The sequence below is a fragment of the Paramisgurnus dabryanus genome, chromosome 7 (genome assembly GCF_030506205.2).
Source record: "Paramisgurnus dabryanus chromosome 7, PD_genome_1.1, whole genome shotgun sequence".
NCBI lineage: Eukaryota > Metazoa > Chordata > Actinopteri > Cypriniformes > Cobitidae > Paramisgurnus > Paramisgurnus dabryanus.
Window position 1 is genome coordinate 12,061,166 of NC_133343.1, and position 26,782 is coordinate 12,087,947.

At 37.1% G+C, this 26,782-nt stretch overlaps 1 protein-coding gene across 4 annotated transcripts in view; it reads right to left on the reverse strand.

Moving 5' to 3' along the window:
- Window positions 1–26,782, reverse strand: part of rptor (regulatory associated protein of MTOR, complex 1) — a 343,625-nt gene that overhangs the window by 113,214 nt on the left and 203,629 nt on the right. For 2 of the 4 annotated variants that reach the window (XM_065253269.2, XM_065253268.2), the window contains exons 13-18: window positions 17,264–17,347; window positions 16,865–16,975; window positions 6,470–6,544; window positions 6,302–6,367; window positions 1,604–1,795; window positions 1,241–1,381 (exon numbers count right to left, since the gene is read on the reverse strand). In XM_065253269.2, coding sequence (XP_065109341.1) covers window positions 1,241–1,381; window positions 1,604–1,795; window positions 6,302–6,367; window positions 6,470–6,544; window positions 16,865–16,975; window positions 17,264–17,347 — 669 coding nt within the window. Of the gene's footprint in view, window positions 1–1,240; window positions 1,382–1,603; window positions 1,796–6,301; window positions 6,368–6,454; window positions 6,545–16,864; window positions 16,976–17,263; window positions 17,348–26,782 lie in introns of all 4 variants that reach the window. The other 2 variants (XM_065253267.2, XM_065253270.2) reach the window with 1 other exon arrangement.

A 26,782-nucleotide genomic window follows, 5' to 3' on the forward strand; every position in this document is an offset into this window, starting at 1 on the left:
TGTTCCTAAAAGAAGACAATTGCGCTTTTTGGAAATATATGGTTTATTGCGGTACTTTCTTGCTTTCCGTCCGCCAATCGCTGCTGTTTGTGGAGAGCTGAAGGGAAAGTGCGTTAGGTTCGAGTGCATTGCAGCAGAGAGCAATATTAAAGTCTAAAATATAAAACTGTGTAACACTAAAGTTGACACGCTGTTGGTGGCTCGTGACTCGACGTCTCGAATGTTTAAGTTGATTTTCAATAAAGCAGTGTTGATTTTTTTCACTTCTGGGTCCTCTATGTTTCAGAACCTGCGCTCAGGTAACCACGGGCTAAGTTGGTTAAATTACCCCAAAAAAGCTTATACAAAACTAAATTTAAGGATTGTTTCTCACCAAACCCACAGTATACAGTCAGATCACAACACCTGAAATATAGTTTATGGCACAATTTGCATGGATTATGACAAAGTGAGGAAGGTTTCTTTTTAGAGACCCACCCATCATACACTTGCTGCCTCCGCCACTGATTAAGTTAGTTCTTCAGCGTTTTAAATAATATTTTATTTTCTGCGGACAACGCTTTTCGGGAATGAATGGAGGTAAGACATTTAAGACTTTGGTCAATTAAATTTAAGACCTAGGATAAAAATCTGGGTGTTTTTAAGACTTTTTAAGGCCTTAAATTTAACATTCTGAATTTAGACTTTTTAAGACTTTTTAAGACCCTGCGGGAACCCTGTATGGCTTTCTGCCATTTTTGAATGACACCTTTCCTTTTTCTTTTTCGTTGAGTGACTCCTCTCCTGGGGGCATATGGGATGGTAAAGTATCAATCAAAAGCAGACTCCTGAATCTGGCAGGAAGTAGTAGGTTTCTGTATAGCTCAGTGGTAGAGCATTGCGTTTGCATGGCAAAAGGTCATGGGTTTGAACCCAAGGAACACACATACTGAGTAAAATGTATAGTTGTAATGCACTTGCAAGTTGCTTTGGATAAAAGGGTCTAAACATTATTGTGGTCAGAAAAAATCTATAAAGACCTGATTCTGATTCTAAATTAACTAGCAATCGCCCCAATGTTAGTCATTTTTGGATGCGTGGCCACATGCACACGACCACTACTCCACAGTGAAGTTATTTTCGCTGTGGACACAAACACAAACGTGGAGACGCGTAAGGTATAAACAAGGCTGAAAACCATGGCGTTGATGAAGGTTATAACACTAATAAAAGAAATTGCTTAAATGAAATCATAACTTACCTTCCTCACTATAGGACTGCCATCATTGATAAGTTGTGCTAGCACCATGGCCACGTTATGATCAATGGTGGTGGAGTGGTCTGTTCTTTCAGCAGAGTTGCCCACAAATGTACCCAATGCAAACACAGCTCCACAACGCACCTGACAGTAAGAGCAATAAAACAAACACACAAAACTTCCTTGGGTCAGAGTCACCATATAAAAAACACACTGAATATAAACAATTTCAGAGAAGACTAGAACAGTGGTTCTTAATTCTGTTCCTGGGGGCAGACAACCCTGCACATTTTCTTCTCTCTTATCTAACATACCTGACTCACCAGGAACAGGATTGGGAACCACTAGACTAAAAAACTTAAGAACCTCTGGTATGGGATCAGACAGGAGACTGTAGAGTTTCTCATGGGCGCTGTCTCGAACTCCACACCAGCGTGCAGAATCAAAATTCTGCCAGATTCGACCCAGACAGATAGCCACCCACTGCCTGAGGAGAGGATGAGGGTCATTAAGCTGCTCCAGACAAATCGCAATGAGGTTACCCTGCAGACATGCCTCCTGAAGGAAAGAGACAAAGACCCCCATGTACTAAGGTTTACAAAAACATACAGGACATTTAACAAATTCTTTGTTGAAAAATAACACATCTACGAACTACATCAGAGCTTTAAAACCCTAGAATGAAATACTAAAAATAAATGCGTACCAACACACGGAGATAACCAAACATTATGACCAGTCAGGTGAAGAAAATATCTACTGGGTACATCAGATAAGCAAACAATTAGTTATCGTAAACAATGTGAAGGGAACATTTTCTGAGTGACTTCCAAGGCTCATTAGCAATACAGACTATCCTGTATGTTCCAAACAAACAACAATGTCCACTGGGCCACAACTTAGAATTTTAATGATGGTTACAGGACAAATGTGACAACAGTGTCTTGCTACACACCAGAGTTCCTATAATGACCCCTGCCCATTGTTGTAAGTGCCTATAATGGGTGAGTAAGTGTACCCTTTTCCTTTCACATTGATGGCTATGTACCAGTGCACGTTTTACCTAAAAAAAAATTATGCTACCAGGATGCCTGTTGGACCGAGCATGTGAGCGAGGAGTGAGCGAGCGAAATATAGTCAGAGCACAGAGCGGGGGTTTTAATCCAAAGGTTGAATCGATCACTCGTTTCGGATTCCGCTCTGATATCGCTCACACCACAAGTCTAGGGCATGCACGGCAGACGCGATGCGGGTTTGCTGCCTGTTGATTTGCTTATGAATACAGGTACGACAGAATAAAAGCGATTTTGTCCACAGCAGTCACTTAACAAACCAGCTCCACGTCTGCCATGTAGGCAGTGTGTCCCAGGCGTAAGGCTTCGGTTGAAAACGGCAGGTGTTAGGCATGCAGTGGAATTTTAAATTTGAACGAAGGTGCTGAGGCACCTATTTAGGGGTCAAGCACCGAAAGTGCTGAGACACCTATTGAAATTGTTAGTATTATTATTATTCTGCTTACTCTTGTCCAATGGGAGTCTATGGCAGCCCTATGAACCGTAAGTAGTAGAATGATGAAATTTGGCACAGTTGTAGTGGTGGTCCTAAATAGTCATGTGACCAACAATAGGGTCTCTAGCAGTAACTCTATAGTGCCACCAGCAGATCAAAAATTAATTGTTCGAACTGTTATAACTGGTGATTCATTTGAACTATGAAAATTCTACTTAGTACACGTGATTGCCCTTCTCACATTAATTGCTTTTAATACCTTACAGTAAGACTCCTCCCATTACAGTAGCGGCCATTTTGAAATGTACAGTTTTTTTTCACTACTCTTCATTAAAATTTGGTTCAATTGTTATGAAGTTTGTCACAGGTGATCTTCGGAGTGAGCTGCATAGAAATGACTGAACAGAATTTTGATATTTATCTTTATTCAAAAGTAATAAATGCGTGAACTTAACAAGGTTGATGCAAAAATGGTTCTGAAGCTGTACCTCGGTCATTCTTTGATCAATCTAAATGAAATTTAGTACACTTCATGTTGACCATGAACTGGGGGTCCATATCAAATTTGGTGACAGCGCCACCTATGGGTCATGAGATATGAAAAAAGTCTATAACTACTGGAATGTTTGTCAGAAACGTATGATTGTGGTGTCTATGGATTCCTTAGCTCACGCCGAATCTCTCGATGTGTATTATGCCGTGATTGATCAAACCACCTGTCCTCCATTTTGAAATTTGTCAAAGCTTGCAGCTCTCAAACCTTTTTCCACAGCCCAGTCACACCAGCTTTACTCAGTGGCGCATGCGGTAAGTGCCATGCTTTGAAAACCTGAGGTCATGGGTTTGATTCCCATGTGCAGTGGTGTTTTGTCTTAACTTTTTTCTCACTCAAGTTTTGTGATTCTCATACTATACATTGTTTTTCGGTTATTTGTGCTCTCCGTTGTCATTTCTGCACTTTCGGTAATTACTGGATGTCAATGCTTATAGCACTAAAACTCTTTTCTATAGTTTGGACACACCAACTCAGTGGTTTAATTGTTTACTCAGTGGTGCATGCAGTAAGTGCCATGATTTGGAAACCTGAATCCCAGCTCTTACTATCACTTATTAAGATTTCCTATAGGGGTGTCCTCGACTAAGGATTTACATATTCGAATCAGAATTTTCTAATCTTTCCATAGTCGACTCATAGTCGAATCATCTATGTTTGTGTGCATGGGTTGGGAGGGGGCCAGACCAGGTACAAATTGGTAACTTTTATTTTCTTTCACAAGCAGCACACATAAACAACTGTCTGATAAAGTGACCAAAACTGTCTTTCAAGTAATAAACGAAGACAAAACTGACAATGCATTTATATATATATATTTTTTAAGGTAAAATGTAACGCAACATTTGTTTAATTATTCCTCATAACATTTTAAAGCCACGATCTACAGAACATCACACAAAAATACATTTTGATAACTAAACCTAAAAAAATAACAAAGGAGATCCTGCCTTGGAAACTCCGGCTCTGTTTATATTTAATTTGGAGATAGCGCGTCAAAGCAGTGATGACCAAAAAAACCCGACAAATGAGAAATGACAAATAATTTGTGATTGTGACTGTAAATGATAAAAACTAATCTTTATATACAATTCATTAAACTTTAATTTATAACAAGAAAAACACTGAAATTAATGATTTTATAGACACTACGCGTTATTTAGCACAGAAATACCTGATTGCTTGCTTTGACTTTGATCATCTCTGTATTCACTTTAGATACAGAAAGACCGGATGATATTATTTATTTCAGGAATCTCTTTGCTATCATTTGAAAGTGAACACCGACTGACCATAATATTAAATCACAAGAAAGACATTCGTGTCAGGCAGAAATAGGTTCGGTGCAGATACTAGTTTCCGTTGCATCACCGAAATAAAAAAACGGCTTACCTGTTTTGTAGTTTAACTTTAAGATAGACAATATAACCACTCTGTTTTAAATACATTTTAAAAACTTATACTCGTCGAAAAACATCAGTTTTTTAATGTTTAGTTTGATGAACTCCTAAATATGAGACACAGAGCACATAACCCGTTCGGCTAAATTACATGCGCAAGCATGGCCAGCACGCAATAGCGCAACATCGATACAACGAAAAGCTATCCAAAATTTACATACTTAAATTAGATCGGAATTTACGTTTATAATAAATACAATTTTTTTTATAAAATAAGGTCAGAAGTAACAAAGTGCAGAACAAATATGCAAAATGCCTCAAGTGCACGGAAACAAAACACAAGCCAAATAGTTAAATCAGATAACCCAAAGTGATTTATAAATAAAATAAAATATATAAATTATTAAAAGAACGAAAGTCTTAGTTTAATTTGCCAGCTTTGTCTTTTAAATGTCGAAACAAAGAGGCAATGGTTATTAACATAGAGACCTCTTATGGACGTGAATCCCGGTTACAGGGGTTGTATATGTGAAATCAGATAATGTGTGCACCCATATACGGCCAAAATTGAATGATCCTCATTTCATAACACATCTGCGACGATTCGACTATGAGATTGGTAGTCGAATCAGGCTTCTCCTATCGATGCATCGAATCTTCGACTATTCGGGGTCACCCCTACATTTGTTGTATTAATTATGTGCGTTATGAACATTGAAATCTGTAGGAGTTAAAGTCAACAGTTTTCAGTAAAAATAAAAACAGCATAACAGTATGTTTTTTGTCAAGCCAACATAATAATACTGTTTAAAGGCGTTCTAATCGAATTTGTGTGATGTTGATGTTCAAAGTGTTTTCAAACAAAACGGAGCTTAGCTAACTCCTCCCCTCCCTTCCGTGCTTTCTGTACGAGTCATGAACACGCCCAACCCCCACTCCCAAATCCTTCTTGTTGTTTATTGGCTGGAATACTTTGTTACGTTTCGTGGTGGTAGGTTTGATCACTTTGTTTTTGATGAAGTTTGAGAAGCCTGAGCTGTGTATAGAGACCGCATTTTTTACAGTGTGTTCAGAGGAAAGGCAGCTAGCAGATAGTGAGGAGATGTTTACTGTATGAAACCAAAAATGTTTTATGGCCTAAAACGCGTGAATTCGCTTAGAGCACCTTTAAATTATCAGTAATTATATTCCAGATGACAACCTAGAAGGAAAAAAATTAAATGTAGTCATTTTTATTGTTACTCTCCATAGGTACAGTCTGTAACCTATTAAAAAATACTGCATGGACTTTAAAGACCCCTTTATGTGTTTAATCGAAACACACTGAAGGGTTATTTGGATTTGTTTAAAGTATGAGAGTATAAAGTAAGTATTTAAGTCAATTTCTTTAGTTTATATTGCCACATACCATAATTTGCAATGTGGTACAGCTAACGAGTGAAAGGTGGTATTAAGGAGATTTACATTCTAAAGATCATTTTCCAAGAAGACATCTAGTTTCAAGAAGCATTTAACTAACATTTTTATATAATTTAAAAGTGTCATACATTTTCAAGTTTTTCTGCAAGCAGAAACTTGTCTGTTTATTATATTGTTTCACACCTGTCCTGTGTTGTAATTGTTGACAATCACAGCAAGAATGAAGACAGCCATGGTCCGATGCTCAGCCTGGAAAACAAATCACCAGCACATTCATTGTATATTATGTTGTATATATTTGCTGTATATGAACAAGTAAAAAATATTCATTCCTACCAATAAAACACTCACAGGCATGTATGGATCAGCCAGCACTGACAGGAAATACTTGTGTCCATTGTCTTTAACGAGATCGGCTTGACAAGACTAAAAAATAAGATATTATGGAGAATAAAAATGGAGAATAGAAATAATGAATGTAAAAGAGAATGTTTTTACCAAATACAACTGGGTTTTGTCTGAATCAGAGTTAATACACTCACATACAGATGTTACTTTACCAGAATAAGCCTTTAAAATGGCACATTTTCCACAGCGCCAGATGTGGTAATGTTTGTTTGCCACTCTTTACCACTAAGTGGCAGTATATTCAGTCTATGAAGGCTGGGTGAGAGACATTAATGTCATTGTCTTGAACGAAAGAGGTGTTCTGTGAAAAATGCACTTCTCACTTAAATTGATTTTTTTTACTTCATACATTAACAGAGGTACAGATTTTTGATGCCTCATGTAATACCCTTGCCTGCACTCTTTATGGTGATTCGCATCTTTACCCATTCCCCTTGCATCAGAAAAGCAGACAACTTCAGAACGGTTTCATCAATCTCTTTATCAATGCACAAGTACCGTAAAACACTGCAACTGCTGAAAAATAATTAATTTGATGATAGTCAAGAGCCATTTTTACAGTTTACTTGAATGTTTTATTTTAGCGCCACCCAAAGTACAGCATTTAAAACTTAAGGATTTTTTCATTTCATATTATTCTTTTGATACATGTATCCCGGTACAGACATCTTCATGGTGATTAGCACCTTCATTCCTTCCCGAGTATTTTGCTAAAAGCTCTCTGAATATGCATATTAACAATGCAGAATAAACACTTTAACTGAGTTTTAATTCCTGTTATTAAAATTCAAAGTTTATGATGTAAACATTGATGGAAAATTACTGAATATTTTTGTTAATGTGTTGTCTTCTTGCAGTTCACTTTGTTCTATCTGCATTTAGCATCTTAAAGCTCATTATTATTAATGATGTATGGGACATTCGTCCTAAATGATCTGAAGGGCTGATTTCATTACTATTTATCACGTGATGTCATCTTGCAGTTTATTGTCTCAGCATTCAGTACGTTTGTCGTAGCTCATTAATATTAATGAATTTATGAGTTTGCCCTAACTGATTGGCTGAGGTTTGCCTGTTGGCTTTTATACTGGGTCCTAAAGCCGTTTTGTACAGTAGTTTCTTCACATGGATATTTGAAATACTGTAGCTGTTACTTTGTCACTCTTCACACATTTCACACATCTGTTCAGCCTAAATGTTATCTTTGAATGGGATTGTTTTCACACGGGTTTTCCAAGGGACAACCTTCTGATCTCTCTCGTGAATCCAACACGAAAGTGTCTTAAACTGCAATTAATTGACTGGTTGCTAAAATCTGGCTCCAAAAGGAAATCAATCCCATAGACCAGCCCCCCCCATGTTAAAATGCTCAATTTTACAGCAAAAATATACATGTTTACAGCCTGGTACAAAATTATTTTTGGTCTACATAGATAATTTACCCTTCTTGACAATTGTGAGAGGGTGATTTTTAAACGCAACAGTTTAAATCACATTAAGCCTTAAAATTCTGCATAACTAAGGGATATATACTGTTGAACTAGGCGGGCATGGATTCAACAACCAGGCAACCTCAGCTCCACCCATGTCTTGGCTTTATGGCCATTTTCGGTTATCCAAAAGTGACGCGCAGACACTACGTCTATTTCTTTTCACAGTCTATGGGTTTTTCTTACATAGAGAATTTGTAGGTGTCCACCTCTAGCAAATTTCCTCCAGCACTCGATTTATGCATGTCAATGTTTACAACAAAAATCCTTACAATTAGGATTGTCATTTGTAAGTGCAGTTGCGGCATTATGCCACTTGGTAGAGCCGTTTGATTGTCAGCAGAGGAGCTGATATTAGCTATATTAGGAGCTTTATTAGCTGTATTTTGTGAAAGCTGTGAATCACTACAGTTGATTATTACAGTATTGTTTCCTGCATAAAAATATTCAGTGGTTCAACATCGCAATCGCTTTCACACATTCAACACACACCGTGACCAGTAATGACTCTAAAATGAACAATCTTTTAAACTGATTCATTTCAGTCACCGAGTGAATCAATCAGAGCTCAGTGAATCAATCAGAGATCAGTAAGTGAAAAGCATTACGGAGGGTGTAAAAGAGCTTTTCTTCGCTTTTAAAGGGCCAATATTCCATTGCAAAAAAGCAAATTTTTTTGTTTATGTGGTGTAATGCAATGTGTTCACATGGTTTATGGTTAAAAAAAACACATTATTTTCCACATACCGTACATTATTGTAGCTCCTTTATGCCACGCTTTTCTTTATCGTGTTGAATTGTACAAAGCTCATTGTTCTGAGAAAGCAGTGTGATGCGATTGTCAAGCTATCCAGTGCGTTTTGATTGGCCGAATAACTCAAGTGCGTAAACGGAAATGTGACGCTCCGTACCATGTTTGGAAAATCAGCTCCAGTAGTGAAAGGAAATTATATCGTCTTTACTACCTTATCAATACAACCCCAAATCTCACCCAGAAAACTCAGATGACTAAGCTGATCAATCAACTCAAGCTGCGACTTGAGCAGAACTTAAAAGATCGGTAAGGTAAGGATACTAAAACATAAAACCATGTCTGCATTTGTGATCGTTGAAATGATGAACAACATGCCTAACTCTACACTGCTCAAAGCTTGCGTTTGAATAGTCAGAAGGAAATTATTTTAATATGAAAACATAGGCTTCTTACAGGCTGTGAATCAGAAGAGACAGAAAATAGGGTCATATTACTCCTTTAATAGGACTAATAGTAAGACTAATAGTAAGACCCACAAAGCAAATTATTGACGAATTGTTGACAAGTTACAAGTTAATGCTTAGTTCATTATCTACAAAATCAATCATTTTTATTGGCATAAGGTGATGCATTTATATAAAATCAATAATTGAAATCATAGCTGCTAGTTTAACCCCGATTTAGCTACAGTAGACTAAAATAGTTAAAAGGAGAGGAAAAAGGTAACACTTTACAGTTTGGTAATAACTGGGTAATGTTATGGTAATATTGTTTTTAAACCACATATTACAAGTAATTACTGTGCAATATCCAGACATTTAAAGTTATAATAAAATAGTAATAATTGTAGTGAATATGTACATACTGAAATGATAAATGTTCAGGGTTTACTTTTTGTGAAGTAATATTTCTGTAATTACATCAGCCTGATGGTGTTATGAAGGAGTAAAATGTTGGTAAGTACATGGTTACTTTTAAGTGTAAAAACACAGGGACCAAAGAGACTAACCAAAGTCATTGTATTAGTTAAAAATATCAAAAAAGAAGCGCTTCCCAGACTCAAAAAATACGTTGAGGTCGAGGTGCTCTTTCGAAAGGAAAATAGTAGTATAACAAATCAAAGAAAAACTCCTAGGCACTCTCTTAAAAAAGTTTTAAAAAAGCCTTTATTGATATGGCTTGGTCATAATAAACCTAATAAAAAACCACGAGCAAGGTAAATCTGATGCGTTTCGGCAAAAAGCCTTCATCAGGCAAAAACAAGTTTTTACTCCCTGATGAAGGCTTGTTTGCCGAATTGCGTTGGATTTGGTATATCATTTTAGTAGTTAGATGGAAAAAAGTAAAATTGTATCTGTTACTACCTCGAATTTATAATTTCAGTAAGTACATAATCACTACAATTATTACCATTTTATTACATCTTTTAATAAACACAATTTACATTGTTACGGTCTGAAAACAGCACAGTAATTGCCTGGAAGCTGCACAGCAATTACTTGTAATATGTGGTTATTACGTTTGTATTACTATAAAATGACCTAGTTATTACTGATCTGTAAAGTGTTACCTTTTATTCTTTGTGTTCTTCCTTTGTCTTAATCAATATTTGCCTAAAAGCTGTGCTCACTGTGGGTGAGAATCTACTAGAGTGGCATCATTGTAAAAAACGTGATACAAACAAATGCTCAACGCGGGAGCAGCAAAGCATATCAATGGAATGGTGTTCTTTATTCTCTGCATTTGGATGTTTTTCAACGCTGAAAGGGAGTTTTAAAACTTGTACAACAAAGCACAGATGACGACATCACTTAGGGGCTGTTTAACCTTGGTATTAAGATGTGCTTTCGTCGATCGGATCACAATTGGATGAGAGAGACGTATCACGTTTAAATCTGGTATTTAAATCCATCTCTTTTGTCCACTTTCGACTGCTTCTTTCCTGAATACTTTGAGGGGGTGGTTTGTGAGAATGTGGGCGAGTCTCTCTGCTGTCATTTAAACGTGAGCAGGAGTAATGACGAGTTTATATGGACCCAAACTTATATTATGTTAGGGTCCACTGCTTTTGTTGTAAGTAAACATGCTGCACAGTGTTTTGTACAAGTATATGTTGAAATAAGATCGCGCAACTTTCACACACTTGCAAAATGAAACTACGGGAAGATTAGAGGATTTAGCTTTATCAACGCAAGGCTAAAAATAACGTGTGTTCACGTCAGAAGTCAGAAAAGACGTAAAACATTGTGTTCAGTACCTCAGATTAGATAAATAGAGAGAAGGCGGTCCCGTGTGGCTGTTCAAACACATTCAACCACATGTGCGTTTACACTACAAAAGTAATCCAAACCCAATAGTCTCTGTTACTATTTTATTCCATTCTATTACTTTTCCTCTGGATATAATGCCCAAATAAAGTCCAATGAATACTGGTCTCAGTAAAATGTAGATAACTGCAGATGACAGCCGATTTGATTCAGGTTATCCACTGAGAAAGAGCAGAATTATAAAGTGACAATTTGAGATTGATTGGTGCAAATAAAGGGACTTTCACACTCAAAATACACAAAACCAAATGAGTAATCTACAGTAAATTAAACTGAAGCAACAAATAAAAATAAAAGTGAAAGTGACAAGGTTTGTCAAGTATGCAATGCATACTTGAAATGTGACCTCTGCATTAAACCAATCCCAGAACTGCATAAAATGAAACACCCTTTGAGACTGTGGCAAATTATCAGCAAAATGAGAAGCGATGGTATCAGGGATTAAAGTGAAAAAAATTCTTCTGACTGAAATTTTTTTCAGGCCAAGTCATATTCCTTTAACTTACACTTTATGTAGGCGAGACCAATAACATTTTAAGGGGAGATTTTTTTGCCATTAATTCCATATTAAAGTCTCCTGTAGTATATAGGTAGCTGTAGTTTACAGGGAATTTCAGATTAAGGCGAAACAGCTAAATAACTCACTATATAAAAAGAAAACATGAATATCACCACCTTTAATGAATCTTTTATTAATTATTAATTAATTAATTATAAATGTATTAATTTGAGCATTTACTAATATTTTTTTTTTAAATCAAAGTTGAAACTGTTAACATTAGTGAATGCACCATGAACTACCGTCAATTACTGTAATGACATAAACAAGAATGCTTATATACTCTATATTTTCATTGTTTGTTCATGTTATATAATGCATTTACTAATGTAAACAAATACAACTTTTTCATATCATATTATTCAGTACACAAACAAATAATCCAGGGTCTGTTCTGTTCACAAAACAGCTTACAGTCACAGCTCTTATACAGTAACGTTATGTATGAATATAAATCCTAAACGAGTAACTCGAGTCAAACTCGTGAACAATACCCACAGGATGTCTGTAACCATAGTGAAAGATGTACAATGAATGACTGTACCTTTATCAACAAATTATTATGTTACAATAGAGGCAGCGCTGATGTGCTATTTTGTGCGCAATGTTTCTGCTGTTTACTTTCTCCTAAGACCTAAATGGCCGTGTTTATATGAGGATATTTGCAAAGACTGGATTTTTGACGCATATGTTTATTTAAGGCCAATAAAGCGGCAAAAATACTCACACAATGAGAAGCGAATGCGCGACTTTGCGTGCCCATCTGACACAGAAACAGCGGCCGCATTTTGCACTGTTGTTTGACTTTGAATGGCTTAAATCACTTGTTTTTAAACTGTGGTGCTTAAATATGTGTACAAATGTTAAGTTTTTGTGACCACACGCAAATGCAACTGCAAGAACCGACATGTGGTTGACATCAAAGTCCCGCGAGAGCATTTCGGAAGCAGTCTCCTTTTCTCCTTTTATGATTCCTCGAATCGCTCTCACGGGATTTGGATGTCATCTGCCTCCTGGTTCTTGTGGCGCCACATGAAGTTTACCCACGAGTTTAACAAACCCGTTGTATCAGCCACTGGTTAGATCAGCAGTCAAAAACGGGACGCGGGTGATCACGTACGGGGGAAATCATTTACCCCCAAAATACAGCACCCCTAGTCATACTGTGCAAAGACACGCAAGTTACCTGGCTTTTTGGTTTTCTTAGCCCACGAACTGAAAGCCTTGCCAATCTTCATCATTTCGCTAAGTCAATCTCCAGGTCTTTTACACCTTTATCGATCTCCAAAACATCGGAGCCTCCTGCATTAAAAGTTTGTCCATGCTAGCTTAAATAAAGTTTTACCTCAGCTTAACGTGATACAGCCAGAAAACCCGGAGTGGATCCGGTGCGTGGTGGTTACAGAACGCTTACAGTGGAGAGAGGAACGTGATTTGGCTCCACTCCAGGCTTTGATCACATCCCACTTAAAAAGGTGAATACACGACTCGTCTTTATGAAAAGTGAATTTAATATTTTTTCAATTGACGGAAATCCGTCTAGCGACGGAAAACTTTAATCCATGTGGTATGCAAGAAAAAGTGTAGGTACGCTTGAAAACTTAAAAAATGTGTGTTTTATATCACTGGTTTAGCTACTTACATTATGTTGCTCCCTTACCACTGTTAACAACCTGAACAGGGACTTTTTCGTATAAATACAGATTTCCGTATTTTTTTGTAACGTTGGGGGGTTTGCACAGTGTTTGTAGATGCACACTTTGCCATGATCCAACATCTATCCCTGACTTCAGGTTTGTCCAACTTCATGCGGCACCGCAAAAAACGACATGCAGGTGAGATCAAAGTACCAGAGTCTGCTTTTGAATCGCTCTCGCGTTACTATGATGTCATCCGCCTTTTCTGAATTCTTCGTCATACACATGCTTGTTGAGGATGCACAGAGTGACTACATTTGGGACCAAAAGTCATCATTCACTGTAAAACCTTATCACTGTAGAATTCTGAGGCGTCAATGATATCAATTAATGCTCACGTAACACACACTGTTTCTGCATTTCTGATGTTAATCTGGAGTACCTATAGAGTAGTATTACATCCTTTTTATCTCCGAAGAGTCTTTAGTTTAATCAGATTTATAAAAGAAAGATTAGCTTTACCGATTCTTTCCGATAACGTACGAAAAAATTAAGGAGGAGTTATACCGCAGGAGGAACGAGTATGAGTCATGCAACACTATACAACACTGTTTTAACTTATGATTCACTACATGTTCGTGTCATTTATATAATATGCACACACCTATTTCCAACATAAGATAAGTCTTACTTACCGCGTGCAACTAATGACCCGGTTGGGAAAATCCACCGCATCAAACACACACGCAAAACTCCGCTGCTACTCCAGATAATAAACTATATCCATTGTTTCCATAAGGCTGACTTTCTTCTCCTTACATCCAAAAACACACTTCTTCTTTCGTGCCATTGTTAAGTTTTGAAATTAAACAAAGCTGTGTCGCGTGATAAGATGTTTGCAAGTTCTAGCGTCTCCCGCTGATTGACGGCTGGGCGGGGTTTTCCGGGGGAAGTGCCCATATACCCTGGCGAAGTGCATTCGGCACAGAAATACTCTGTAACACGCCCAACTGCTTTTTTTGACACTTTGCCTGCGTTTAGCATGAGGAAACAACTCTATAACTGTGTTAATCAGAATGCTTGAAATACCATTGAACCACTCCTTTAAAACAACATGTATACATAGACTGACATTGCAAAGTTACCTGAAAGAATTTTATTGGAATGGGATTGGAACAAATGATGGACATACTCCTCGCTTGTAAGTCACATTGGTCTACTAGCCTACTGTTAATACGTAAATGTTAAATATGCAAAATATTGTATTAAGTACTGTTAATAAAAATTGGTTAATGCTGACAGATTGACAGCTGGTCCACCCACTCTGTTCTGGCTTTACCTATTTTCGGGTTTTTGCTCCCCCTGCTGGTAGTTTTATATTCTGCAGATTGAATGTTTTATTCAGTCTCTGGGGGTTTCCATGTGTTTATAAGCCTTGAAAATGTTAACAATTATGATGATTTTAGAATATTTGATTGCAAAGATGCTAAAGTGATCGGTTTTCTGTGCGCATTGATGCTCACACACACACTCAAATGGACACAAACTCAAAAGCTCACGCATGAGGACATGCATTTTAAAAAGCCTGCAAAGACAGAATTTCTCTGCGCTTGACAGGATATATACACACAAATTATCTTGTTATTCCAAAGTCTTGGCAATTATTCTCATTAATTTTATAATTTGAACAGTTTAGAAAGAAATCAGATGATTATAATTTGTTACATTTATATAGCGCTTTTCTGCAGACCTCAAAGCGCTTTACATATGAATGGGGGAATCCCTCCACCACCACCAATGTGTAGCATCCAAATGCCATATTGCGCCAGAACGCCCTCCACACACCAGCTTATTAGTGGAGAGGAGACCGAGTGATATAGCCAATTAGTAGATATGGGGATGATTCATAGGCCAATGGGCAAGTTTTTGGCCAGGATGCCAGGCACACCCCTACTCTTTTTCGAATGTCATCCTGGGATTTTTAACGACCACAGAGAGTCAGGACCTCGGTTTAACGTCTCATCCAAAAGATGGTGCTTTTTGACAGTAGTTTCTCCGTCACTATACTGGGGTGTTAGGACCCACACAGACCACAGGGTGAGCACCCCCTGCTGGTCTCACTAACACCTCTACCAGCAGCAATCTGGCTTTCCCAGGTGGTCTCCCATCCAAGTACTGACCAGGCTCAGCTTCAGTGGGCAAGCTGTCTTGGGCTACAGGGTGATATGGCAATGTGTCAGATGTGTCAGTGTATTAAAGGGATAGTTCCCCTTACAATAAATGCTTGTGTTTGTCAAACTACAGAAGACAAAGGAAAATCACTTCTATAGTTTGAAAAATATTAATTCATTATTAATTTAATTTATATAATAAAAACAGTGTTATTATTAATTTGATTCTGTTTCTGTACCTTAATACTACTTTTAAACCTTACTTTATTTGTTCTTCTGTTTTTATATTCTTGTAATATCTTGATTTGTTCTTATTTTATTCCCCCAACCCTCTTTTGCTGATCCAAAAATTATTTAATCAAAAAACTATAATGTAATTAATTTAATCAGTACTATAGTGTAAAATATGAGAGTACATGTAGGCAGTGAGGTCTGCCCTATTCCAAGGTCCAATCACTTAAATATTTCTGTACATACATTTCAGTACATATTTTCACTGATGTACTGCAAAATAAACTAAATAGTAAAGTTTGAAGACAAACTTTAAGTTGGCTTGAGAAAGCATGGCCTGAAACTTTATAACAGATTGACAGACATTTGAAAGTAGTTTAGTAGCATGACACTAACATGATTTAACATGAAGCTAGCATGATCTAACATGAAGTTAGCATGATTTAGTATGAAGCTAACATAAGCTAACATGAAGTTAACATGACTTAGCATGAAGGTAACATAAGTTAGCATGATTTAGCATGAAGCTAACATAATTCATCACAAAGCTAACATAAGTTAACATGAAGCTAACATAAGTTAACATGATTTAGCATGAAGATAACATGATTTAAAATGAAGTTAGCATGAAGCTAGCATTATATAACATGAAGCTAACATGATTTACCATGAAGTTAACATAAAGCTAATAGTAAAGGAATGCAGCTTTGCACATTTATTTACACATTTAATTAAATAATGTTCTGGATACTAGTAAAATGCTTACATTTTCAATTTATAATCTAACTTGTACATCAGAATTAAATAATTTTAATGGTCATAATGTATTTTTTGCATATCTGTGTGTTATTGTGAGAATTTTGTTTTTGGGTGCAGGGGGTGTATGGTCTTGGGTTATATAATTTTGACATTGACAATCGCTTTTAGAATACTTTACAGTATTTATCGTTAGGCATATTAGGCAATTATTTCATGACTTATTACACACCACGGGAATTCTAAATAGTGGGCACAAGCCTGCATGAGAAAACGTAGTATGATCTCGTCTGTTACATCTTCAATACAAATATGATCTTGGCTGGTCTTTAATATATCACTGCTACTGTACCTAACCTGTTTTAAAAAGAAAATAAGTTAAAGAATTAATGAGGTTAAAGATGGTTACTTACACTATCCACAGCAAGTATCTTTGCCCAGATGAAGACCAACAGAGGCCTGAGCTCTCTCGCTGAACTCTGCAACAGTTTTAACACATACGGAAAAATCCCCACCGATAGGGCCTAGAAAGAAATAGAGAGAGTGCACGAGAGAGAGAGAGAGCGTGAGAGAGAGAGAGAGAGAGAGAGAGAGAGAGAGAGCGAGAGAGGGAGTTTCATTTGTAAAAAGGTTGTTGTTACAAATGCATTATCTAGTTCGGTGAATACTGTTAAGTTTAAATTGCAAATTTACAGGAAATTTATTTATTAATTTATATAATGATAATTTATTAGTATAAATTATTACATCTACAACAATTTATATACCAATATATATTTTTTTGCTGAAGTTAACTGCATTTGCTCTCTCACCAGACTGACAGCCCATGGGCCCAGGTCCAAAAACCGCCCAAGCAAATCCAGTGCTCTCAGTCTGTGTACTTGACTTAAGAGTACCTGAGAAAAAAAAAGATAAAATAAAATTATTTATTTATTCATTCTGTTCTATTCTCCAGCCAGTGAAATCTGTAAGCAGCATTTGAAAGAGATGCAAGAAATAAAGTTCACTTTTACAAAAAAGTTTCCCCGGCCACTGAAAACTCTAAGCAGCAGATGAAAGAAATGCAAGAAATAAAGTTCACTTTTTCAATAAAGTTCTACGTTAAACTTTAACGAAATTCAAAATTGACAGATTTCACTTACCTAAATAATCTAAAGTTCTAGAAAATGAGAAACATTAAAGCACAATCATGTTTCCGTGGTACTGAGCTTTGCTTTTATTTGCTATTAGTTATTCTATATAGAGCAAGATCTTTGTGTTTAAAATGTGTGTATATGTGTGTAAAACATTTTAAAGATAATGTTACCACATTTATTTATTCATTTATTATGTTGTGAGTACACCATAGTTCTTTCATTGGAAAATTAATTCATATTTATGTGTTTTCTTACAGTTTAGCACAAACGTTTCCTGCGCAAGTTTGAATCTCTCTCAGAGAGGACTAACTGACTGGCTGTCTGTTCTGGACCAAACGGTCATTTCTACTCATAAAACCTTTTAAAGGTAATGTTACCACATTTATTTATTATGTTGTGAGTACACCACAGTTCTTTCAATGGAAAATTAATTCATATTTGTGTTGGTTTTCTTACAGTTTAGCACAAATGTTTTCTGTGCAAGTTTGAATCTTTCTCAGTGAGTATTGACATACGGCCCTTCACTCATAAAACCTTTAAAAGGTAACGTTACCACATTTATTTATTGATTTTTTATGTTGTGAGTACACCACAGTTCTGTAAGTGAAAAATGTATTCATATTTATGCGTTTTCGTACTGTTTAGCACAAAAGTTTCCCGCGAAAGTTCGAATCTCTCTCAGTAAGGACTAACTGGCTGTCTTTTCTCAATTACGGCCATTCACTCATAAAACCTTTTATAGGTAAAGTTACCAGATTTTATTGTTCATTTATTATGTTGCGAGTACAACACAGTTCTTTAATTGGAAAAATAATTCATATTTATGTGTTTTCTCACTGTTTAGCACAAACATATCCCGCTCAAGTTTGAATTTCTCTCAGTGAGTACTGACGGACAGCCCTTCACTCATAAAACCTTTTAAAGGTAACGTTACCAAATTTATTTATTATGTTGTGAGTACACCACAGTTCTTTCAATGGAAAATTAATTAATATGTGTGTGTGAGTTTTCTTACTGTTTAGCACAAGCGTTTCCCGCGCAAATTTGAATTTCTTTCAATAAGTACTGACTGACGGCCATTCACTCATAAAACCTTTTAAAGGTAATGTTACCACACTTATTATGTTGTGAGTATACTACAGTTCTGTATGTAGAAAAGTAATTCATATTTGTGTGTTTTATCCCAGGTTAGCACAAATGCGTCCAGCATAATTTTGGATCTTTACCAATGACGAGACTGGCTGACTGTTCTCAACCAACCATCATTCACCCGCAAAAACTTTAAAGGTACCACATTTATTTATTATGTTGTTAGTATACCACAGTTCTGTTAGTGGAACATTTATTCATATTTTTGAGTTTTCTCACAGGTAAGTACGAACGCGTCTAGAGCAGTATTCGATCTTACCATTGAGGAGGCTGACTGAATGTCATCTTCCAACCGTCATTCACACAACAAAAACTAAAGAAATGTTACTACAAGTGGACCTATTTATTTACTCATCATGCTGTGGGTACACCACAGTTTTGTCAGTGAAACAATAATATTTGTGTTTTTTCACTGCTTGGCATAGACAAATGTGACCCTGTGTAATTTGGAAATTTTATGGAAAAAGTGTACGTCTGACTATAAAGTGAGTGTTTCTATTTTCTTTCTTATACTAACTTGGCATTTAGTACAGTCTATCGCACAACAGCTTTTTCCCATTAAGAGGCGTTTCCCAGTGTTTTCGCTGACTTCACACTGTAAACAAATTCTACCGCTCTGTCTTTTGCCACTCAGTGACATCACATGCTAGGGCGATTAATCGAAATCAAACCGCAATCGCGATGTGAAACGTTGCGATTAGCAAAACGCGAAAGGATGTGATATGAGAAATATGCAGAGGGGCTTTGTGACAGTCTTACCAATTGAATGAGCGCAAGTATGGCGGTGCTGTCTCTGTGAGAGGCATGTCAACCAAAACGGCGCTTCTCCTAAACTGACGAGGGGTTTCAATTTAAAGCACGCGCACACCCTGTGTCTCTCAATGCTTGTTACATACTCGCGCCTGCTTCCGTATTGCAAGACTTTGCGCGCGTATCTCCCACAACAGACAAGGGCCGTTTCTCAATATGCGTTCTTGTCTGTACTTGTGTTCTTGTGGACTTGAAAAACGTCATCAGTACAGCCCAAGTACTGTTCCAAATCAAGTTTGCATCAAGCCAAGTTCACATAACATCCCCAGATGTGTTCTTGATCCGCCCATTTTATCGAGGATGCATCAGGAGAAGACTTGTGCGGACTTCTGACAGCCAAGTTTCCCAGAATGCATTTCGCATCAACAGCAATGAAGCTTAAAGCTTGCACAATATTCAAAATATTACTCTTTCTGTGTCATAAAATTTAGTTTTAAGCGCTGTTTAGTCAAGAATATAGATGAATAAACTTCAAATCTGTGGTCAGTTAGTAAAGATAGCGCCTATATTAAAATTTCCTTTTGGATATGCGAGTTCCGGTGAGTCAGCGGTGTGTACACCGACGAGGGCAGCCTCATCTCAGCAAGTCCTTCTGAAATTTGCCGCGATCTCAGTGCAGCTGCTCTTCCCTCCGATGTCTGATAGGGTTGTGCCAATGGACGATATCATCGTCCATCGTGATGGAGAGACACCATCATGATGCCACGCCCCCACCCCACTCCGCTGCGAGTCGACACACACTAACTCTCTTCTATAGACTACAGTTAACCTAAAATCTTTGCAGGAGTTGGTCTACAAATTAAATTCAAAATATAACTAATGCATATATGCTATTTTAAATACTGTAGTCTATGCCTGAGACGTAACGTTTTATTAGTCTGTGAAAATATCCTGTCAGGCATTTGATCTTGACACTGTTAGAATGTTGCCTTTTGACATGTTGTACATTGATTTAACTTTAAATATTTAATTTTGTACAAGAAAACAGCCCATACTAATACATTATTAGTAGCCTGTTGTAGTGTCTCGGGAGATCGTGCTCAGATGTTTCTGGCCAGAAATACCAACTTGTTCACTTTGTCTGGTTTTAATAAGCTCCGGATTGAAGTGCTGGCTGCTCCCTTAAAAGACCCGCTCTGATGGAGTACTGGTGGCACATATGCACAGATATTTACGTGCAACCTATTGGAAAGCGCGGAGGAGTCGTTGGGTTAGTAAAATAACAAAATTATAGCTTTTAAATAGAAGAAGTATTTATGTAAAGATATATATTAAAATAAAAAGTGCACAACTCTTCTTAAGTGGAAGTAATGAAGTAAAATAACAAATAAGAATTATATAATAACGAAAACATAATAATGCAACACTTAACAATACGACTGTAATATAACGATAGAAATATACAAAGTTAGTGAAAAGGAAGGACTTACCTGCCACAGTTTAGATTCTGATGCGCGCTTACTGTGTTGTATATACACAGTAATTAAGTCACGTCGAGTTTAAAGTTTCGTTTCTACTTTACTATACTTATTGTCATTTATTTGTATCATCTTCAGCACCCAGAATCTTTTGTGGCTCAAACAAATATGTGTTCACCTGCTATTTTTTTACACATTAATGTTTTTAAAACATTTCCCCACATGTTATGATGGAGAATGAAGCTATCCAATCACAGCAGTGGGTGTTTACCTCCAGGTCTTCAATGCAGCCCACCCCTTCAAACGAACCATTTCTCCAGAGAGCCACTAATCCATGTTATGAAATAGCCTATTACTTATTGCTTTTGATGTTTTGAATGTAAAAACCACGCGAACATTAAGTAGACCTCAGATAACAGTATAAAACAATAAAATCGACAGATTCACTGCCCCTTTAAGCTTGACTTGTTATAGTCGCAGTTATAACAGGGTGTTTGGCGCATTTACCTCAGAGTTCAGGGTATCAGGGTAGCAATCCTTAAGTTAAATTTACTACTTTTTAATACCTTTTTACTACCTTCAGAATATTTTTTAAAACCATCACGACACTGAATTGCAAGTGTTAATCAGCGACATTTCTATTATTTACACAGATTTTGACATGTATAACATACAAAAAAAGAATAGACATCGATTAAAGTGAAAAAAAAATTATTCTGACTGAAATGTTTTTCAGGCCAAGTCATATTCCTTTAACCAACACCTTATGTAGGCGAGACCAATAGCATTTTAAGGGGAGTTTTTTTTGCCATAAATTCCATATTGAAGTCTCCTGTGGCATATATAAGTAGCTGTAGTTTGCAGGGCATTTCAGATTAAGGGGAAACAGCTAAATAACTCCATATATAAAATAAAAATCTATTTATTTAGCATTTACTAATTTTTTTAATCAAAGTTGAAACTGTTAACATTAGTGAATGCAACATGAACTACCGTCAATTACTGTAATGAAATAAACAAGAATTAATTAATGCTTATATACACTATATTTCTCATTGTTTGTTCATGTTATATAATGCATTTACTAATGTGAACAAATACAACTTTTTCATATCATATTATTCATTACACATAAACAAATAATCCAGAGTCTTACAGCTTACAGTTACAGCTCTGATACAATAACGTTATGTATTAATATAAACCCTGAACGAGTAACTCGAGTTAAACTAGTGTACAATTCGCACAGGATGCCTGTAACCATAGTTGTAAAGTGACAGTTGTAAATTGAATGACTGTACCTTTATCAACAAAATATTATGTTACAATAGAGGCAGCGCTGATGTGCTATTTTATGCGCAATGTTTCTGCTGTTTACTTTCTTCTAAGACCTAAATGCTTGTGTTTATATGAGGATATTTGCAAAGATGGGATTTTTGCGGCATATGTGTTATGTAAGGCCAATAAATCAGCAAAAATACTCACAACACAAGCTCAATGAGAAACGAATGCGCGGCTTGGATACTCCTCTGACACAGAAACAGCGGGCGAATTTAGCACTGTTGTTTGTGTTTGAATGGCTTAAAATCACTTAAATATATGTACAAATGTTAAGTTTTTGTGACCACACGCAAATGCAACTGCAAGAACCGACAGGTGGATGACATGAAAGTGCCGTGAGAGCATTTCGGAAGCAGTCTCCTCTTATGATTCCTCGTAAATCGCTCTCACGGGATTTGGATGTCATCTGCCTATTGGTTCTTGTGGCGCCACATGAAGCTTACCCACGAGTTTAACAAACCAGTTGTATCAGCCACTGGCTAGATCAGCATAGCATTAAAAAACGTGACGCGGATGATCACGTACGTGAGAAATCATTTACCCCCAAAATACAGGACCCCTAACGTTAGTCATACTGTTCAAATACACGCAAGTTACCTGGCTGTTTGGTTTTCTTAGCCCACAAACTGAAAGGCTTGCCAATCTTCATCATTTCGCTAAGCCAAGTCAATCTCCATTGGTCTTTTACTCCTTTAGCGATCTTCAATTTGACCATGCTAGCTGAAATAAAGTTTTACCTCAGCTTAACGTGATAGTCAGAAAACCCGGAGTGGATCCGGTGCGTAGTGATTACAGAACGCTTACAGTGGAGAGAGGAACGTGATTTGGCTCCACTCCAGGCTTTGATCACATCCCAGAGACGAAAGATCTTTGATTATGTGCCCAGATAGAATTTCAATCAGAATATGACACCTGATAGTCTGAAAAAATAATGCCTAATTTGGAAAAAAAATTTACCTCTGAGACCACTTTTGACACTTTTAATGGCCTTAAATTTGACAAGTTTGATTTATCACTTTTTAATACTTTTTAAAACCCCGCGGACATCCTGGAGTTTATTTCAGTAATATTGCGTTTTTTCCTGTAATAATGCTACAATTTGCATGTCAATCCTGCTTCCTTGTCCATTTATTCATGTCATTATGCTGTTATGTTATGTGAGAATATTTATTGCCATATGAGATGTTCATTGCCGTTATATAAATAATCTTGTCAATGCAAATATATAAATAGTACGAAATGTATAATGTACAACCCAGCCTGTCACCTACATTTTCTCTTCAAAAGTTGTCCTACTTATTTATATTTATGATATATGTGGAGATAAATAGACCTTTGATACATTCATGTGTCCTGACCACAAGGCTAAAGACACTAGAGATTTTAAACATCCTTAATCCATAGTCTATCAAAGAATATCTAAGTATATCGTTTTGTGAAAAAAAACCCACAACAAGCAAACTATGTTATATTGCTTATTGGGAATGCACTTTTCTGCAGAAATGGCAATCACGTGATCATTTGATACGCAGAAGCAGCGGGTCCGCAATGCACTGCAAACGGAGTATGTGTGAAAGCACAACGGATGCTTGACAGATCCCACCGCATACGAACTGCAATATGCACAAACGCACTGAATACGGAGTATGTGTGAAACAGGCATTACTGTGCAAACAGATGGCATATGATATGAAAGTATCGCAAGAGCAGACTGCTTTGCATGCTTTCTAATCGCTCTCGAAGTAATTTTGTTTTTCGTGGATTGATCTGCACAGCGCCATCGATCACACATTTGATCATCTGCAGTGAGGTGGCCGGGGCGCAGCAGATGCGGAGATGTCGCGTCGCGTCATCTGTTTACTAACCACAAAATGCTGTATATAAGGTCATATAATTCATATTTATACAGAATGAAACGTTATAAGAAATCCTGATGGCGTGTGCAGCCTTAAAATTAGTCATTTCTCCTGATTGGCGTTTCGTGACTGACTCTTCAAATGTTTTAAAATTAATACTAGTTTAACATGTTCCTGCGGGCCTAAGTTATAGACATGTGGTCTGTTATGTGGTCTGTACGAGGCCCTTGCCTGCCAGTTGCTGTTGCACAGACCTTGCGTGCTAACAAGCCTAATAACAGGTTGGTAAAAGTTTAATGCTGTAACGTTAACGTAAACTTTAGCCTGGGATACACTGCACGATTTTTGGCTATCCCAGACAAAAAATTGCCATTTTTGCGATTTCTGTGATTGTGACTCTTTTTCGGTGGTCCTATGTCGTACAGTGAGAAAGGGTCAAAGACAGCCATTTTCCCCATCTCAGAGTTGCTGTTGTAAGTTACTGCGAAAAGTTGTCCATGAAAAATAAGATGACGACCTTATCTTGCTTTTGAATGCTGATTGGTCAAAAGACACGAGAATAATTGAGACGCGTCTTGGGACTGATCTTACAATTTCTGACTGATTGACCAACCCCACAAAAAACCTCTTCGGATCTACACGATTCACATAAATGACGAATTTCGCCGAAAAGTGATTAGTTTGCATAGCCTGACGTTGTCATACTCAATTCTAGTCAGAATTTGAGTCTGATACCGCTCTATTGGGCTATGATTATGAGGCGTGTCTCAACCGAAAAATGCCTCTGCACTCAATTGGATAGACCTATGACCAATCAGAGCAACAGAGTGTGTGACGTATGTTGAAATGACGTCTTTTGCAGCCTGACCGAACTGCTAGTTATTTCGCTACAATGACACTTACGTTGTGATTACACTAAGTCTGAGTTAGCGAACGTACATCAACAACTACTATGTTTACAACATTTCATTTATATCACAACATTAAGTATTTACTAAGTCATACAGTAAGACTATCTCTTACCATTTGTACATTAGTTGAACTTCATCGACGACGATATCCATTACGTTTGCTTGAAAAATATCGGAGCCAAGCATGTCCCTCCACTTACTCTGCAGCCACGATTCCGAAAATAACCGCTAATTATATCAATCACGTCGTGCACGCCGAGTTGCATCGCCTTGATACCCATTTCAGTTGCTTCTTTAACTTGGTCCTCCATAAGTGCGACCCAGTTTTGCAGAATCAATTGATTGGTCGACCAGCTTTGGGTCTCGCATAGTAGCTCCTCAACGGAGAAACCCCAGACCGATCTTCCAGTCTTTTAAAATGTTGTGGGCGGGGCTAAGATCGGTTGGCACCCAGGCTATAGTTTGCAGGTATGCTTAAAGGTGCTTATTGGTTCCCCAAAGGTACACATTGGTACCTTAGAGGCACATACTGGTTTCTCAAAGGTACATATCTGTCTTTTTATATATCTTTTTAAAAGCGACCATCCCAGTGATAATTTTGTAATTTTTTTCCTGAGAATAATCAAACAAAAATATGAAATCACTGTCAAATAAACATTATACTATACCTTACTAATATTACACAAAAAGGTGCACCCTGAACGTCAGTCAGTGATAAATGCCGTAATACAATGGTCTAAAACTCAAATTGGCTTGGGGCCATTTCTGAGAACAACATCTCATAGGAGGGATGCACAGCTATTTTAACATTCAAAAATATTTCTGTAAGTGTACTGGTTAGATTCTCTTATTTCTATTACATTTATGAACTATTATAAAACTATAATTTTTTACCACCAGGTACTGTTTTTATAAAGGGGGTCTTGTTCTTTTAATTTGATATGTTGTATGTTATATATTTTTAAAGAAGAACATTTTCTGGAAGGCATTAAACATTCATGAATATCATAAAAAAATTCTGCCGTTGTGGCTGGCAACTTTTAACTCTTTCACCACCATTGACGAGATATCTCGTCAATTAAGAGAAAACGCTTCCCCGCCAATGACGAGATTTTCCGTCTTTCCGCAATACCGCTATTATCCACCAGGTGGTGACCTTCCACAACTTTTTAAACCCGGAAGTATTGCATTATGGCAAGCGGCTGCATGTCCGTAGCCTGACTACGTCAGACTTTGTACTTCCGCTAAATTTCATTACGCTTCTGTACTCAGTCTGAGATACCTCCCATTCAAACCGTTTTCCTCAGGTCTCAAAACAACCGGCGAATCAATGAACAGAGGGCGGGCTGAGAGCCGTGACGTAGACGCTAAGCGCCGAATGTACGGTTGTAGTTTGTAGTGGACATGGAGGCACAGAAAGCTATTTGCTCTGTTGTGGAGAACCGGCACTTGCCAACTTAATCCTGAACAAGAAAAGTGTTTGTTAAACATTTTGAATGGAGATTATGTTGTTGCCCTACTCCCGACAGGTTTTGGGAAAAGTTTAATTTATCAACTATTATCGATCGTCAGCAAGAAACTGTGTGCAGCACAGCTTGACGTGCACAACAATCGAGATATCATGGAAGGAAATTTCATTGTTCACAGTTAATGGTGGAGGACGCGTGGGCAAACATTCTTTGGTGACGTTCCTGATTAACCAGAAAAAAA